Here is a 14,555-nt window from a genome sequence, read left to right as displayed (position 1 = left end):
GTCGCGGTGTCTGCTGCGAACTTCCCGTCCCCTCCCTCCGCTTTCAAGCGCCGGATCCCGGCCGGGGCCGGGGCCGCCGCCACCGCCGGGCTCTGCCTCCAAGGGTTAAAAGCGCCTGGGCCGGGCTGGGCCGGGCCGGGCCGGGCGGGGAGGGGCAGGGCGGGAGGCGGCGCGGGGGGGAAGAGCCGGGAGCGCGGCCGGGACCCGGCCATTCCTGCTCGCCCGGCCCGGTGGGTGCCCGCTCCTGGGGAGCCGCGCGGGTCCCTCGGGGTCCCTCGGCAGCCAGCGCCGCCCGCCCCGCCGATGAGGACGGAGCCGCCGGGAGCCCGCCGCCGCCGCTAGACCCGTAGGTACCCGCGGCGCCGCCGCCCCGACGGCCGGCACGGGGGCGGGCCCCGCTGCCCGGTGCCGCGGACGGGACCGCGCCGCTCCCGGCTCCCGGCTCCCGGCTCCCGGCTCCCGGCGCGGCCCGACCCGAGCGAGCACCCGCGGCCGCCCCCGGTCCCCGCGGGTCCCCGCGAGCCGCGCGTGGAGCGAGCCGCGGCCCCTCCGCACCGCCCCGGCCCGGGGAGCCCCCGCCCGCGGCACCCTCCGAGTCCCCCCCGCGCTCCCGGTGCCGGTGCCCGGCCGGGCCGAGCCGAGGGCAGCGCCGCCCGCCCGACCCCGCCGCGGGGCGAGGCACCGGCTGGGCTGGGAGCCTGCCGAGCCGCCTCTGCCCAGCCCGGCCGTGACTCACGGCGCGCATCAGCCGCCGCTGCCTCAGTTTCCCCGCGGTGCGGTGGGCAGCGCGTCGCCGAGTCCCGCCAGGGAGGGAGGGGGCAGCGCCGGGCCCCGGGCTTCTCCCGGCACCCCGGTGGAAAAACGCCCCGGGAGCCCCGCGGGGCAGGGGCAGGGCGGCGGGGACAGCGCCGGGGCCAAGGGGGCCGGGGCCGGGGGGGTCGCTCCGGGGGGCACCGGGGAGGGACCGCGCTGGGTGGGAGCTGCCCGGCCCCCCCCCGCGCGTCCCCTCTGTCCCCGGCTCCTTCCTTCATCCTGGGGGGTCGGGGGGCTGGGGTCGTGCCTGGCGGTCCCCTCCGCCCCCCCTGCGTGTGTCCCCGGGATGGGACACGGCCACGGGGAGTTGTGGCCCTGCTGCAGCACCCACGGGGAGCAGAGGGTCTGGCGGGGGGCTCAGGACCCCACTGGGGGCTGGCTCAGGATGGGGCGATGTGGTGGCCTCGCACCCGCTGGCTGCTAACCCTCGCCCCCCCGCCTGGCGTCCCCAGGAGCCCTCCAGTGTCAGGGGCAATCGGTGCCGACCCCCCCAGGGCAGGGGTGCGCAGAGCCGAGCCCACCCAGGGGAGCAGCACCCCCTTACCCGGGGGCTCCTCCTGCCGCACCCCCCAGCCCTGCAGCGCTCAGCTCGGTGCCTCTGTAGCGCAGGTGGAGAGGGGTCCTGCTGGGGGGGATTTTGGCACCCCCAGCCCCTGCCTTCGCCATGGGGTCCCCCTGTGCCTGCCCACGCACTGCCCACCAAGGGAAAGCGGTCACCCCACGGGGCTGGGTGCTGCCGGGGGGCTTCAGCGCTGGGCCCTGCTCCTGCCCCCTGCTCGTAGTGCTAAGGGTGGGGGGCTCTGGGGGCCTGGCCCCAACCCCAAAGCGCCGGCACCCCCCTGCACTTCCCTGGGGGTCCGTCCCCATCCCACACAGGCCGGGGGTGCCGGGGGGCGGCGTGGCCTCGCACCCGGGCTTCTGCCACGGGGAGAAAGGGGGGAGGAGGGCAGGGGGTCTCGGCCACCCCCCCCCCCCCGCGGCGCCGGTGGGAAGTCGGGGGGCGGGAGCTGGTGGCGGCAGGTGGATTTCAACACCGGGGTGGGGCCCGGCCCCCGTGGGGTTTGCACAGCTCCCGGTGAGTCACGGCCGCGCTGCGGGGAGCAGCAGGTGCCTGGGGCCGGGGCTGCGTGGCCGCAGGCGAAGGCAGCCCTGAGCCCGGCTTCAAAGCGCTGCCGCTGGCTCGGCCCCGGGGCTCCGCTCCCCTGTCCCACTGCCAGCTGGCCCGGGGGGGGGCTGCGGCCCCACAACAGCTCGGGGGCTCCCGGGGGCTGTGTCCCAGTGCTGTGGGGCAAGACCCCAGGGCTGGGCCGGGAGTGGGGCGGGGGCTTGGGGCTGCTGCTTGCTGCCCTACAGCCCCTGGGGGACCCCAGCAGGGGTCGGTGCCCCAGCCGTGTTAGGGGGGTTAGGGCAGGGAGGGTCGAGGCAGAGCCCTGCGGCTCCCCCGGGTACAGGAATTTGGCCCCAGCTCCTCTGGGCCACAGACGTGACCCGCTGGGTCCGCACCGGGGGCTGGCGCTGGGTCTGCAGGGCCGGTGCCCCCTGCCTGGGGGCCGAGGGGGGGGTGCCCCTGCCTGGCCTCCGTCCCGCTGGGCTGTGTGGTGGGGAAATGTCCTCAGTGGGGGGGTGCTGGGGTGACGGGCACTGGGGACACTGCCCTGGGCTGGACACTGCCCCGGCAGGGCTGGCACCCGCAGCACGGCGCTGAGCCCACACGGGCACTGCCGCCTGCCTCAGTTTCCCCGAGCACTGCAGGGCTCTGCCCGGGGCCAGGAGCCGGGGCCGGGGCTGCCGCCGGTGACAGCACCCCCGGTGCCAGGGCGGGCGGCCGCGGGGAGACCCTGGGGCGGGCAAAGGGGGGGGGGGGGCCGGAGGGGCGAGGGCGCCCGCAGCCCTCTCTTCTCACGGCTCCTCTCTCCCCCGCCGCCCCTCCTTGGCCCTGCAGGTCTGTCTGCGCCACCGCCCGCGCCGCCGTTCGGCAATGCTCACAGCTGTCTGCGGCTCTCTTGGGAACCAGTCCTCCGACGCGCCCCGCGCCTCCCCGACCCACCTGGACCTGCAGCCGCTGCAGCCCTTCCAGCCCCACGGCAGCGCCGCGGCGGGCGCCGACTTCGCCTCCCCGCTGCCGCCCCCGGAGCTGCCGCTGGCGGGCCCCGACGCCGCCTTCGCCGCCCCCGGCGCCTACGAGCCCCATGGCCCCCCGCGGCTAGAGCTGCCCCCCGACGGCCCCGCCGCCCCCGGCTCCTACGCCAAGCTGCTGCAGGCGGCCCCGGACATGGCGCACCCCTACGAGCCCTGGTTTCGGCCCCCCCACCCCGGCCCCCCCGGCGAGGAGGGGGGCGTCAACTGGTGGGACCTCCACGCCGGGGCCAGCTGGATGGAGCTGCCCCACGGGCAGGGGGGGCTGCAGGTGCCCGCGCCCCCCGGGCTGCAGCCGCCGCTGGGGGGGTACGGCGGGGGCGAGCCCCAGCTCTGCGCCCCCCCCGCCCACCTCCTGCCCCCCGCCCAGCACCTCCTGGGGCCGGAGGGGGCCAAGGCGCTGGAGGGGCCCCCCGAGGCGGAGGGGGGCGGCCGGGCCAAGGGGGGCCGGCGGGCGGTGCCACGGGGCGGGGGGCAGGCGGCGTGCCGCTGCCCCAACTGCCAGGAGGCCGAGAGGGGGGGGCCCTGCCCCGACGGCGCCAAGCGCAAGCACCTGCACAACTGCCACATCCCGGGCTGCGGCAAGGCGTACGCCAAGACCTCGCACCTCAAGGCCCACCTGCGCTGGCACAGCGGCGACCGGCCCTTCGTCTGCAACTGGCTCTTCTGCGGCAAGCGCTTCACCCGCTCCGACGAGCTGCAGCGGCACCTCCAGACCCACACGGGCACCAAGAAGTTCACCTGCCCCGTCTGCGGCCGCGTCTTCATGCGCAGCGACCACCTGGGCAAGCACATGAAGACGCACGACGGCGCCAAGGACGGCGGCGAGCCCGAGGCCAAGGGCGCCGGGGAGCCGCCGGCCGCCAAGGGAGGCAAGCGGGAGCCCGAGGGGGGCAACGCCGCCCCCACAAACTGAGCCGCCGGGCCGGGGGCCGCTGCCGGCGGGGGGGGGGGGACGACCCCGGTGCCCCCTCGGGGCTGGTCTCCGAGGGGCGCGGGGATGCGGCGGGGAGGGGGGTCCGGGCTGGCACCGTGCGCTCGACGTGCCGCCGGAGGGAAGGGGAGCCGGGCGGCGGCCCCCTCGTGCCCCGCAGAGCCGGGGGGGGGGGGGGGGCGGCAGGTCCCCCTGCCCCGCCGCCCACCCCGCAGCCCCCCCCCCCGCTGCGGCCGTGCCCGGGTGTGGAGCGGCGCAGCCGGCGCTGCCCGCGGCAGTTTCACTTGTCCCGCGCCCGCTCCCCCCGTCCTCCCCCGGCTTCCCAAATCTTTTTTCGGGAGGCCGCTGGCAGGCGGCGGGGCTGTTTGGGAGGAACATCAAGGGGAGCCGAGGAGCCGGCGCTGCCTGGGCTTGTCCGGCCCGAGCGGGGAGGAAGGAGAAAGCGAGAGGAGCCCCAGAGCCCTCGCTCCGGGAGCGTGGCCGCGGCCCCGCAGCCCCCGGGCGACGCCGCTCCCCGGCCCCCTCCCCGCCAGCCCCCGAGATGCTGGGGGAATCGCCGCCCCCCCGGCTTTCGGTGCCGTTTGCTCTGGGGACAGCTCGGTGCTGGGGGTGGGGGGCTCCTTACCCCCGGGGGGGGGGGGATCCCGTAGCCTGCCCGTGGGACCCCCACTTGGGGCTCGGGTGCTACGGCCCCCACCCCCCTTTTTTTTTTTTTTTTTTTTTTTTTTTTGGCCCAAATTGAGGCCAGAAAAAAAAAAAAAGAAAAAAGAAAAAAGAAAAAAAAAGAAAGAGAAACCCTGCTTGAATGTGAGTTGTGGCAGGGGGGTGCTGCGCTGGGGGCGGCATCCCCGGCCGGGGGCCGCGGCGGGCGCGTCTCTCGCTGGGCACGCGGTTGCCCAAGCGCACGCCTGCAGCTTTCCCACACCCACCGCGGCCCCGGGCGGGAAGCGCGGGGCGGCCGCGGCCCCGGGAGAGCCGGGACGGCCGCATTCCTCCGCCCGCCGGTCCCCCCCCCCCCCCATCCCCGCCCCCCCCCCCCTCCCTCCCGCGGCCGTCCCTCCCCGGGGACCCCGCAGCTGCGGGCACCCCCCGCCCGCCCCCTGCATGCTGCCTGTCCCCGGGGACCCTGCACCTGCGGGGCCCCCGGCTGCCCCCCCCCCCCCCCCCGCCCCGTGCATGCTGCCCGTCCCCTGGGGCCCTGTAACCGTCCCTCCCCGGGACCCCCTAGTCCGGGGGGCATCCACCTGTCCCCCTGTGCATGCTGCCTGTCCCCCCGGGGACCCCGTCTGTCCCTGCCCAGGTCCCCGTATCTCCTGGGAATGTCTTGGGGTGTCCCCCCCAGGGACCCCACGGCTCCCCTCCTCTGGGGCTGTCCCCCTTCCCCCAGGGACCCCCCGTCCGTCCTTCATCCCCCGGCTGGCGGTCCACGAAGTGCTCGGGTTTTCGACCTTTTGGGTTTTATCCCCCCGGTTTTGGCAGAACCCCTTGGGCAAAGGAGACGGGACCTGGGAGCTGGGGGGGGGGGGCTGGGGGCAGGGCGGGCTGCTGGGGGCACCGGGACCACCGGCTGTGCCCCGCAGCCGGCACCAGTTCACACCAGTTGGGAATCCGGGGAGGGGGGAGATGGGGGGGGGCCCCGATCCTGGGGCTCCGGGGGGGGCCGTGTCCGGGGCTGCCCGGGCTCGGAGCGCCCCGGGGTCCGGGGGGGAAGGGGTGGAGGTGAAGTCGAGCGGGGTCCGTGCCCAGAGGGCGCCCCGCAGCCTTCGGTTTCGATTGTTTTATTATTATTATTAATTATTAATTATTATTATTAATATTATTATTTTATTAAGGTGAAGCCAGGCTTTGCCACCCGGGCAGGGTGGCCGCCTCCGGGTGAAGCTGTAGCCGCGGCCCTTTGTGATGGGGGGGGGGGGGGGGGGGACACGGGACCGGCGCAGGGTCCCGACCCCGTCCCCGTCCCCACCCCGGTCCCGTCCCGCCCCGCGCCCCCCGGAGGACCCCTCCCGAGGTGAAGTCTCGCTGGGGCCCGGGGCCGCCGCAGCCCCCCCGCCGCCGTTCCCAGCACGGAGCCGCCCCCCCCCTCCCGGTACCCGGTACGGTGCCTGTCGAGGGGGTTGGGTTTGGGGGCGCGGAGCCCCGGGCGGTACCGGGGAGGGCTCGGGGCGGTACCGGGTGATCCCGGGGGGGGGGTGGGTTGGGGGGGGCCAGGTGCTCTCGGCCCCCGCCCCTGCCCGCCGCGATGGGGCAACGGAGGCTGCGGAACCGGGCGGGGAGGCCGGAGGCCGGCCCCCGCCCGCCCGAACCAGTCCGGCCGGCTGCGGCGTGGGGCTCCGGCCCCGCGCTGCCCCCGCGCCGCGTCCCCCCCCCGGCACCGCCCCGGGCCGGGGAGGAACCGGCAGCGCCGGCCCCGGGCTCCCCCGCCCAGCCCCGCCCGGGGGCCGGGGGCGCTGCGGCCGGGGGCGGGCGGGGGGCGGCGGCCGCGCGGGAGGAGGCTGCGGGGCGGGGGCTCGTTTTGTACCGGAATAAACCGCGAGTTTTCCACGGCCCGGCGCTCCGGCTCCGTCTGTGCGGGGATGGGGGAGGATGGGGGGGGACCGGGAGGGTCCCCGGGAGGGACCGGGAGGGTCCGCGGGAGGGTCCCCGGAAGGGTCCCCGGAAGGGTCCCCGGGAGGGTCCCCGGGGGTCGCGTCCTGCATCCCGCGGCCGCCCTCGGACCCGGCGGGGGCACCGGGGGCACCGGGCCGGTAACGCCGTCCTGCGGCCTCCGGCCACGGGGCGCCGCCGTCGGCCGCACCGGACGGGGCGGGCGGGGACCGGGGGGGGCGGGACCGGGCGGCAACGGCGGCGGCGGCGGCAGCGGCGGCAGGTCCGCGGGGTGGGGGCGTCCCGGTAACGGGGCTCGGGCGGGGCGGGCGGGAGCCGTGATCCGTGCACCTGGGGGGTCCCGGTAACCGGGGCTGTGCGTGCGGGGGGTCCCGGTGCCTGGGGTCGTCGAGGGCGGCCCCGGTCGGTGCAGAGCCGCAGGGCCCCGGGGCAGGAGGCGCCGGTGCCCCTCTGACCGAGCCAGCCCCGGGGTGGGGGTCCTGGGGCCACGTCCAGGACAGGGACGAGGCGGTGACGCCCCCGTCGGTGCCCCCCCGGGTTCAGGATGGCGGGGCAGGGTCCCGCGCCCTCGTCCTGCGACTGCTTCGTGGCGCTGCCCCCGCACACCGCGGCCCCCGCCGTCATCTTCGGCAAGAACGCCGACCGGCCGCGCCACGAGGTGCAGGAGATCGTCTACGTCCCCGCCGCCACGCACCGCCCCGGGGACAGAGTCCAGGTGAGAGCACGGAGGGCACCGGGGCCCCGGGGGCGGCGGGAGGAGCGCCGGGGCTCAGCCGCCGCCACCCCCGTGCCGCGCAGTGCACCTACCTCGAGATCGAGCAGGCCCAGAGGACCCACGCCGTGGTGCTGAGCCGCCCCGCGTGGCTGTGGGGCGCCGAGATGGGCGCCAACGAGCACGGCGTCTGCGTGGGCAACGAGGGCGTCTGGACCCGTGAGCCCGTGGGCGAGGACGAGGCGCTGCTGGGCATGGACCTGGTGAGGTGAGCACCGGCCCCCGCCGCCCCCCACGACCCCCCGGGGCGCGAGGCCGACCGGGTGCCCGCGGCGCTGCAGGCTGGGGCTGGAGCGGGGCAGCTCTGCCCGGGAGGCCCTGGAGGTGATCACGGCCCTGCTGGAGCGGCACGGCCAGGGCGGGAGCTGCAAGGAGGAGCCGGTGCCCTTCGTCTACCACAACACCTTCCTGCTGGCTGACCGCGCCGAGGCCTGGGTGCTGGAGACGGCCGGCCGCTACTGGGCGGCCCAGAGGATCCGAGGTGAGCGGGCACTGGTTGTACTGGGCGGTGGTCCCGCCGTCGCCTCGCTTACCCCAGCTTCGGGCTGTTTTTTGGGAGCCCTGTCCCCTCGGGCTTCCCCTTCACCTGATCCGCCCCGACCTCGGCAGAGGGCAGCCGCAACATCTCCAACCAGCTCAGCATCGGCACGGACATCACGGCCGAGCACGCGGAGCTGCGGCAGCGAGCCCGGAGCCAGGGCTGGTGGAGCGGGGCCGGGGAGTTCAGCTTCGCCGACGCCTTCTCCCTGGAGCAGCAGCCGCCCCGCATGGAGGCCGCCAAGGCTCGCTACCGCGCCGGCAAGGAGCTGCTGAGGCAGCACGCAGGTGGGCACGGGGACAGCACCGGGGGCACGGGGACAGGACCGGGGCTGTGGGGACAGGACCGGGGCACGGGGCCGGCCGTACCCGTCTCGCCCTGGTGTCTCCCCGCTCGCCCTGGCCGCAGCAGCCGTTGTGGCTCTGCCTCCCCTGCCAGGGCACATCACGGCGGAGACCTTCATGGCCATCCTGCGGGACAAGGCCAGCGGCATCTGCGTGGACTCGGAGGGGTTCCGCACGGCGGGCAGCATGGTGTCCGTGCTGCCCCGGGACCCCGCTGTGCCCTGCGTCCACTTCTTCACGGCCACCCCGGACCCGTCCAGGTGAGGACGGTCGGGGGGGGGGGGCCCTGGGGTGGCCGAGCCGTGCCCTGGGCCGGGTGTCGCGGCGGTGCCACGGCCCCGGCTCCTCTGCGGCAGGTCTGTCTTCAAGCCCTTCGTCTTCGTGGCCGGCCTGAAGCCCGCGCCGCAGGTTTTGTCTCCCAGCTTCAGCGACGACCCCGCCAGGAAGGTGCCGCGCTTCCAGAGCACGGTGGATCGGCGGCACGAGCTGTACCGCCGGCATCAGGCGGCGCTGGAGCTGATGGAGCGGGACCAGGTACCGCAGAGCCCTTCCCGCGGGGACGGGGAGGCGGTCGGGTGCCCTGCGGGTGCCGGGCCTCAGCTCTTCTGCCCCTGACCCCGCCAGGAGCAGGGCCAGAAGCTGCAGCAGACGCTGCGGGACCTGGAGAGGCAGGGCCTGGAGGCGGTGAACGCGCTGCTGGGGGGGGACGTGGCCCCCCGCCCCGAGGAGCTGGCTGAGCTCTTCTTCGACTGCGTGGATGCGGAGATGAAGTTTTACAAATAAACCCGGCGCAGGTGGGTTGGGAGGGCGGGGGAGCTGAGCCTGGGCTCCAGCTCAGCCCCCCCCATGGCATCGCTCCCGGCTGGGGGCTGAGAAAACCTCCCCCCCCCAGAGCCCTGCCCGGCTCCTCGCCTCCTCCTGCTCTGGAGCAGCCTCCCTGTGGAGCCCCCAGCCCCGTAACGTGCCCCAGTAAAACCAGTGCTGGAAGGGAGGGCCGTGGCCTGGAAGGGGGTGACAGGGAGGGGGGGCTGCCCCCCCCCAGCCCCTCCGTGTACCCCAGCTGCAGCCAGAGCCCTGTAGGAATAAAGAGCCTTTAATCCCCACTGCTGCTGCGCCGGGGCCGGCTCCTTGGGCTGCTGCCTGCTTCTTTGCTCCTCTGCTGCTTGTTTCCCCTCGCAGGGCCGCGCTGCGGGGGGGCGGCCTGCCCTGCCCCGGGGGGGGGACGTGGCCGTGCCCCCCGCTTCATGTGGGGCCGGGGCTGAGCCTGCCTGGGGCCTGGGGCTGGGGCTGCGCCCCCCTCCCCAGGGCTGGGGGCTCGGCAGGGCTCGGTGCCCGCTGAGCCCGGCGGGGGGGGCAGCAGCAGCCCCCGCAGCTCCTGCAGGCGGCTCCGGTGTTCCTCCAGGGCCTCCCCCCGCCTCCGCCGGGAGCGCCCGGCCAGCTCCTGGTGAAGGTCTGCAAAGAAATCTGCCCGGGAGGGAGGGGAATCACGAGGGGGGGCCTGGCACGGCTCCCCGAGCTCCCTGCCCCCTCCTGGTGTCACCCCTGGGGACAGGGTGACCCCGTGCAAGCCGTGTCCTGGTTCTGCCCCAGCACCTTTGTCTGCAGTGAAGGGGGCACCGGGCTCAAAGAACAGCTCCTCGTCATCCTCACTGCTGGGAGAACCTTCCTCCTCCTCCTCCTCCTCTTCCTCACCCGGGGCAGGGTCGGTGCAGCCACGGAGGGGCCGGGTGTCCAGCTGCAGGAGGTGGGGCAGCGCTCCCACCACCAGCTCCCTGCAAGCAGCAGGCGAGCAGCAGCCGTGACCCCGCCACTGTGACCCCACGGCCCCCTCACTGCACCCCCCGGCCCGGGCAGAGTCAGGCTGCGACCTCCTGGGTCCGGGGAGGTGCTGAGTACGTCCGGGGGCTGCTTTCGCTGAGGGGCTGGCGGGGTTGGGGAGCTCCTCTCCCGCTTCATCACCACCAGGTTCCCCCGACCCACCTGTACCCGGGCTGCCGGGTGCACGCGTTCCCCGTTAAGTCCAGGAGCCGGAGGCTGCGGGGCAGCTCGTCTGCACGGGGCGAGGGGAGGGAGGGAGGCTGAGAAGGGGCCTGAGCCCCCCCTGCCCCACAGAGCTGCGTGTGCAGCAAGCCCCTGAGCGCCGCCACCTCCTGGGGCATTCAGACACATTCCTGAGGCCACGGCCCCGCCGTGGGAAGCAGCCTCGCGCCTCCCAGCTGGGCGAGCTGAGGGAACGGGTATTCCTCACAGCCCGACAGTGAGAACTGAGATTTTTTCCCTTCCCAGACTGTCACCGTTCCCTTTCTCACCCGTCTGCAAGCACAGCGCCTGGTGCCACACTAGGAATGCTACAGAAGTGCCAAGGGAGACGCCCCTGGGTCCCTTCCCCTTTTCCCCTTCTGCCGAAATGCACCCACGGGAGCCTCCTGGCAGCCTGGGGCAGCGTGAGCCCGACTGCCTGACCTCTGCCGGGCAGAGGTCAGAGGGGAAGCAGACTCCTGGGCTCCCAGTGCCCCACAGGGACGTGCGCCCCAGGCACGGGGCCAGGCTGTGCCGGTGCCACCCCGCGGCCTGGGCACTGCCCGGGCAGAGCGAGGCCAGCGCCGGGTCCGGCCGTGCCGCCCACCTGCGTCCAGCGTCTGGATCAGGTTCTGGGACAGGTCCAGGACGCGCAGCTGCTGCAGGGGCCGCAGGTTCTGCACCCTGCGGATGCGGTTCCCAGCCAGGGACAGGAACCTGCGGAGCACAGGGGCGGGGGTGGGGGGGGGGGGTGGGGGTCTCGTGCCCAGCTGCCGGGTTCCGGCCGCGCCTCGGAGCCCCCCGGTGCTCCCCCCCCCGCGGGGGCCGCGCGTACCGCAGGTTGGGGAAGCAGCACAGGTTCTCGATCTTCTCGATTCGGTTCTGGGGAAAAAAACAACACAAACACAAACAACGTGAAAAAAAAAAGAAAAAAAAAAACAAAACAAAAACCAAAAACCAGCAACGTGAAAACAACAACGCGCACCGGGGCCCAGCTGGGGGGGACCCGGCCCGGTTCCCCCCGGTGCCTCACCCGCTGCAAGCCCAGGCTGCGAACCCCCTGCAGGCCGCTCAGCTCGGCCCCGGGGCGGGCCCGGCCCCGCCCGGACATGGCGGGGACACCGGGGGGGAGCGGGGGGGGGCACCGGAGGCACCGGGGGGCGGCGGGGCCGGGGCCGGGGCCAGGCAGCGGGGGGCGGGGCCGGCCGCAGCGTGCCCGTTGCTAGGAGACGGCCGGGCCGGAAGGGGCGGGGCCTCCGGCGGCCCAGCAGGCTCCGCGCGCCCGCGGCCAAGATGGCGGCGCTCAGCGGCGGGGCCCCGTGGAGGACGGGTGAGAGCCGGGACCGGGACAGGGAAACGGAAAACGGGACCGGGACACGGGCATGGGGACGGGACCGGGACCGGGACTGGGATCGGGTCCGGGACCGGGAAACGGGGTCGGGGTGAACACCGGGGGACCGGGGACCGGGACGGGGACAAGCACGGGGCGAGCGGCGGGGATGGGGGCACCGGGACCGCGACCGGGGACGGGTACGGGGAGGGCCCCGGGGTGGGCAGGGGCAGGGGGAGGCCCGGTGGGGGAGGCCGGTCCCGGTCCCGGTCCCGGTCCCGGTCCCGGTCCCTCCCGGTCCGGTGCCGTCCCCGAGCTCTGCCGGCCGCCCCCAGGCTGGCTGCCCGCCCTGCGGCTCGCCCGGCGCAGCTCCAAGGCGGTGACGCGGCACTGGAAGGCCGTGCACCTGCAGCGCCAGAAGCTGATGGCCCTCACCGAGTACCTCCCGCCGCGCCCCCCCGTCCCCGAGCGCTGCCTGCGGCCCCCGGCACAGCCACGGCAGGAGGTAACGGGGGGGGCACCGGGGGCACCGGGGGCACCGGGCAGCTGTGCAGCGACCGCCCCATGTGTGGGCCCTGGGGCGGGCACAGCCCTGCCGGGGGTTGGGCCCAGTGCTGCAGTGGGTGCTCCCCCCGGTGCACGGCAGCCCCTCGCTTCACCGGGTCCGGCTGCAGGGTGGGGGCAGCCCCCAGCCCCCAGCCCCCGGCCGTCCCCATCGCCGTGCTCCCCGCAGGATAACGGGTATGCCCGGCTGTTACGGCGGCAGGTGGAGGAGGTGTTCCGGGACAGCCGCATGGTCGCGGTGTGCCAGTACAACTCCATGCCCGGGGAGGACGTGGTGCTGATGAGGCACTACCTGCGGAAACACAACATCGAGGTCAAGTTCGTCCTGAACGAGGTGGGGCTGGGGGCAGAGGCGGGGGTGAGGGGGGTGCCCCCGGTGCCGCCCCCGTGCTGCGCCCTGAGGGCTGCCTCCCGCAGATCGTCCGCCCCGTGCTGTCCCAGTCCCGCTACAGGAACCTCCTCCCGCTCTTCGTGGGGCGCAACATCCTGCTGGTGAGCCCGGAGACGAAGGCGAAGGAGATGCTGCGGGTGCTGAAGGGAGTGCCGCAAGTCAACCTGCTGGGTGAGAGCCCCCCCCTGCCCCTGTCTCTGTCCTCCAGCGCCGAGCTCGGGGCTCCTGCCCGCTGCTGGGGCTGGGGACAGGGGGTTCCTCTGGTACGGGGGTCCTCTGGGACAGCTTTGGGTGGCTGCAGGGAGGGGAAGGATGCAGGGAGCTGCTGCTGTGGGGTGGAGGAGCGGGGAGCGCTGCCTGCGGTGTGGGAGCTGTCCCCCATCCCCTGGTATCCCAGTGAGAGTCCCGGGAGGCTTCAGCACGCGGCCCTGCAGCACTCGCAGCCTCTCCCCGCAGCCCCGTGCTCGTCCCCAGCCGTGCCTCCCCCTCTCTTCCAGGCGCCTGCATCGACGACACCATCCTGAGCAGGCAGGGGGTGGAGAACTTCGCCAAGCTGCCCTCGCTGGAGGCCTCGCAGGGGCAGACGCTGGGCGCCCTGACGCTGCTGCCCTCGCAGACGTGCTCCCTGCTGCAGCACGGGGCCGCGCACCTCACGGCGCTGCTGGACCAGCACATCCACCAGCTGCGGGACGGGGCCGGCCAGGGGGGGACCCCAACGGGGCCAGAGCCCCCCCAGAGCCCCGGGGCACCCTGAGCCCAGTCCCCAGCCCCTGTTTGGCCCCGTGCGCTGGCTGAGGGTCGGCTCCTCGCTCACGGGCCAGGGCTTGGAGTTTTGCTGCGTGCTGGCAGCCGGCGGGGGGCTGGGGGCAGTGGTGGGCCTGCAGCCCCCGCCTCATCCCTTCCCTCGGCTCCCCCTGCCCGCACCAGCGGCACCGGAGCTGCCCCGGCTGCGTGTGGGAGGGGGGCAGGGGGGGTGCTGGGGTGGGCAGGAGGAGGCAGAGCCGGGGCTGTGCCCCCCTGGAGGCCCCCCAGGGGCCGAGGTGTGCGGAGGGGAGCTCGGTGCTGGGGGAGCTGCGTCTGCGGGGCTGCTGCCATTAAACTGAGCCCGTGGGGGCTGCGATCCCTGAGCCTGGCTCGTCTCTGAGGGGGGTGGGGGAGGGCTTCTGCCCCGTACTGACTCCTCGGGGGGGGCTGAGCCGTGCCGTGCTCTCCTGGAGCAGCTCAGTGGGGCGGGGGGCTGGGAGGGAGCCCCAAAGCCCCAGAGGGGTGCCCCTGGGGCCGGGGGGGTGCGGGGCGGGGGGGTCGCGACGGTGGCTCGGCCGTTCCCGAGCCCCCTTCCCCGGGGTGAGGATGGGGGGGGCGCAGGGTGGGCGCCCCGGGGCAGCTCCGGCTCCCGGCGCACGAAGCCGCCGGGGCTGGGGCCGGGGCTGCGCGGGGGGGTCCCGGGGCTCGCCGGTGCCGCCGGCTCCGGTCCTCCACGGTGCAGGGGGCAGAGCCGAGCGGCTCCGGCCCGGCGCCTCCGCCCCCTTCCGTGTTCCGCTTCCTGCAGCCGCCGGGCAGGATGCGACCGGCCCCGGCCCCGGCTCCGCGCCCGCCGCCCGCACAGGTGAGCCCGGGGGGACCGGGACCGGGACCGGGCCGGGGGCGGCGGGGACCCCCCGGGGCCGCTCCTTCGGGGCGCGGCGGGGACCCCCCCGGCCCCGGCCCCTCCGCTCCGGGGCGGATTCGCGGTCGCTGCCGCCGGGGCTCCCGCACCGGGACCGGGGTCCCCGGTAGCGCCAGGGTGGGGGGGGGCGCGGAGGGGGAGCCCCCCTCCGGGGCTCCGTGCGGGCGGGGGGGGCCCGGCACGGCCGGGGACTGCGGGCACGGCCGGGGGGGGCTCGGCGCTGCCGGGGGCGCACGGGGCCGGCCCCGCTCCCCCCGCCCCGGGGGGCGCTGCCGGGACCGGGACCGGGGCTGGGGTCGGGGCCGGGACCGGGGCCGTTCCTCCCCCCCCCCCCCGGTGGCAGCGCCCCGTGGGGAGGGCGCGGGGCCGGACTCTGGACCCGGCGGCGGAGGCGAGATAAGGCGGGGCCGGGGCCAACCCTGCGCCCGGGGAAACTGAGGC

At 75.7% G+C, this 14,555-nt stretch overlaps 4 protein-coding genes across 5 annotated transcripts; 3 read left to right on the top strand and 1 right to left on the bottom strand.

Moving 5' to 3' along the window:
* Positions 1-211: 211 nt before the first annotated feature.
* On the top strand, positions 212-3,866 carry SP6 (Sp6 transcription factor). Its single transcript, XM_082779258.1, has 2 exons — positions 212-346; positions 2,756-3,866. The coding sequence occupies exon 2, from the start codon at positions 2,792-2,794 to the stop codon at positions 3,863-3,865; it is 1,074 nt and encodes a 357-aa protein (XP_082635384.1). The 5' UTR covers positions 212-346; positions 2,756-2,791; the 3' UTR covers position 3,866.
* A 2,839-nt stretch (positions 3,867-6,705) lies between these two features.
* SCRN2 (secernin 2) lies at positions 6,706-9,219 on the top strand. 2 transcript variants are annotated; one of them, XM_082778755.1, is made up of 8 exons: positions 6,706-6,752; positions 7,034-7,205; positions 7,289-7,470; positions 7,544-7,743; positions 7,872-8,087; positions 8,239-8,404; positions 8,501-8,678; positions 8,769-9,219. In XM_082778755.1, the coding sequence occupies exons 2-8, from the start codon at positions 7,035-7,037 to the stop codon at positions 8,925-8,927; spliced, it is 1,272 nt and encodes a 423-aa protein (XP_082634881.1). In that variant the 5' UTR covers positions 6,706-6,752; position 7,034; the 3' UTR covers positions 8,928-9,219. The 2 variants fall into 2 exon arrangements, with proteins under 2 accessions (XP_082634881.1, XP_082634880.1); XM_082778754.1 differs by lacking the exon at positions 6,706-6,752 and having other exon boundaries at positions 6,803-7,205; positions 8,769-8,938; positions 9,037-9,219.
* Positions 9,220-9,237: 18 nt separating this feature from the next.
* Positions 9,238-11,274, bottom strand: LRRC46 (leucine rich repeat containing 46; the record flags this gene model as incomplete). The annotated part of the gene is made up of 6 exons (XM_082779002.1): positions 9,238-9,608; positions 9,738-9,916; positions 10,125-10,194; positions 10,771-10,880; positions 10,999-11,045; positions 11,197-11,274. 6 exons carry the CDS (start codon positions 11,272-11,274, stop codon positions 9,238-9,240), a joined length of 855 nt encoding a protein of 284 aa, XP_082635128.1.
* Positions 11,275-11,410: 136 nt separating this feature from the next.
* On the top strand, positions 11,411-13,567 carry MRPL10 (mitochondrial ribosomal protein L10). Its single transcript, XM_082779348.1, has 5 exons — positions 11,411-11,493; positions 11,829-11,998; positions 12,227-12,391; positions 12,475-12,619; positions 12,946-13,567. Exons 1-5 carry the CDS (start codon positions 11,457-11,459, stop codon positions 13,200-13,202), a joined length of 774 nt encoding a protein of 257 aa, XP_082635474.1. The 5' UTR covers positions 11,411-11,456; the 3' UTR covers positions 13,203-13,567.
* The last annotated feature ends 988 nt before the right edge of the window (positions 13,568-14,555 follow it).

This window comes from Aythya marila (assembly GCF_965140915.1).
Source record: "Aythya marila genome assembly, chromosome: 25".
Taxonomy (NCBI): Eukaryota; Metazoa; Chordata; class Aves; order Anseriformes; family Anatidae; genus Aythya; species Aythya marila.
The sequence above is the reverse complement of the archived record's forward strand: the minus strand, read 5'-3'. Positions and strand labels throughout refer to the sequence as shown.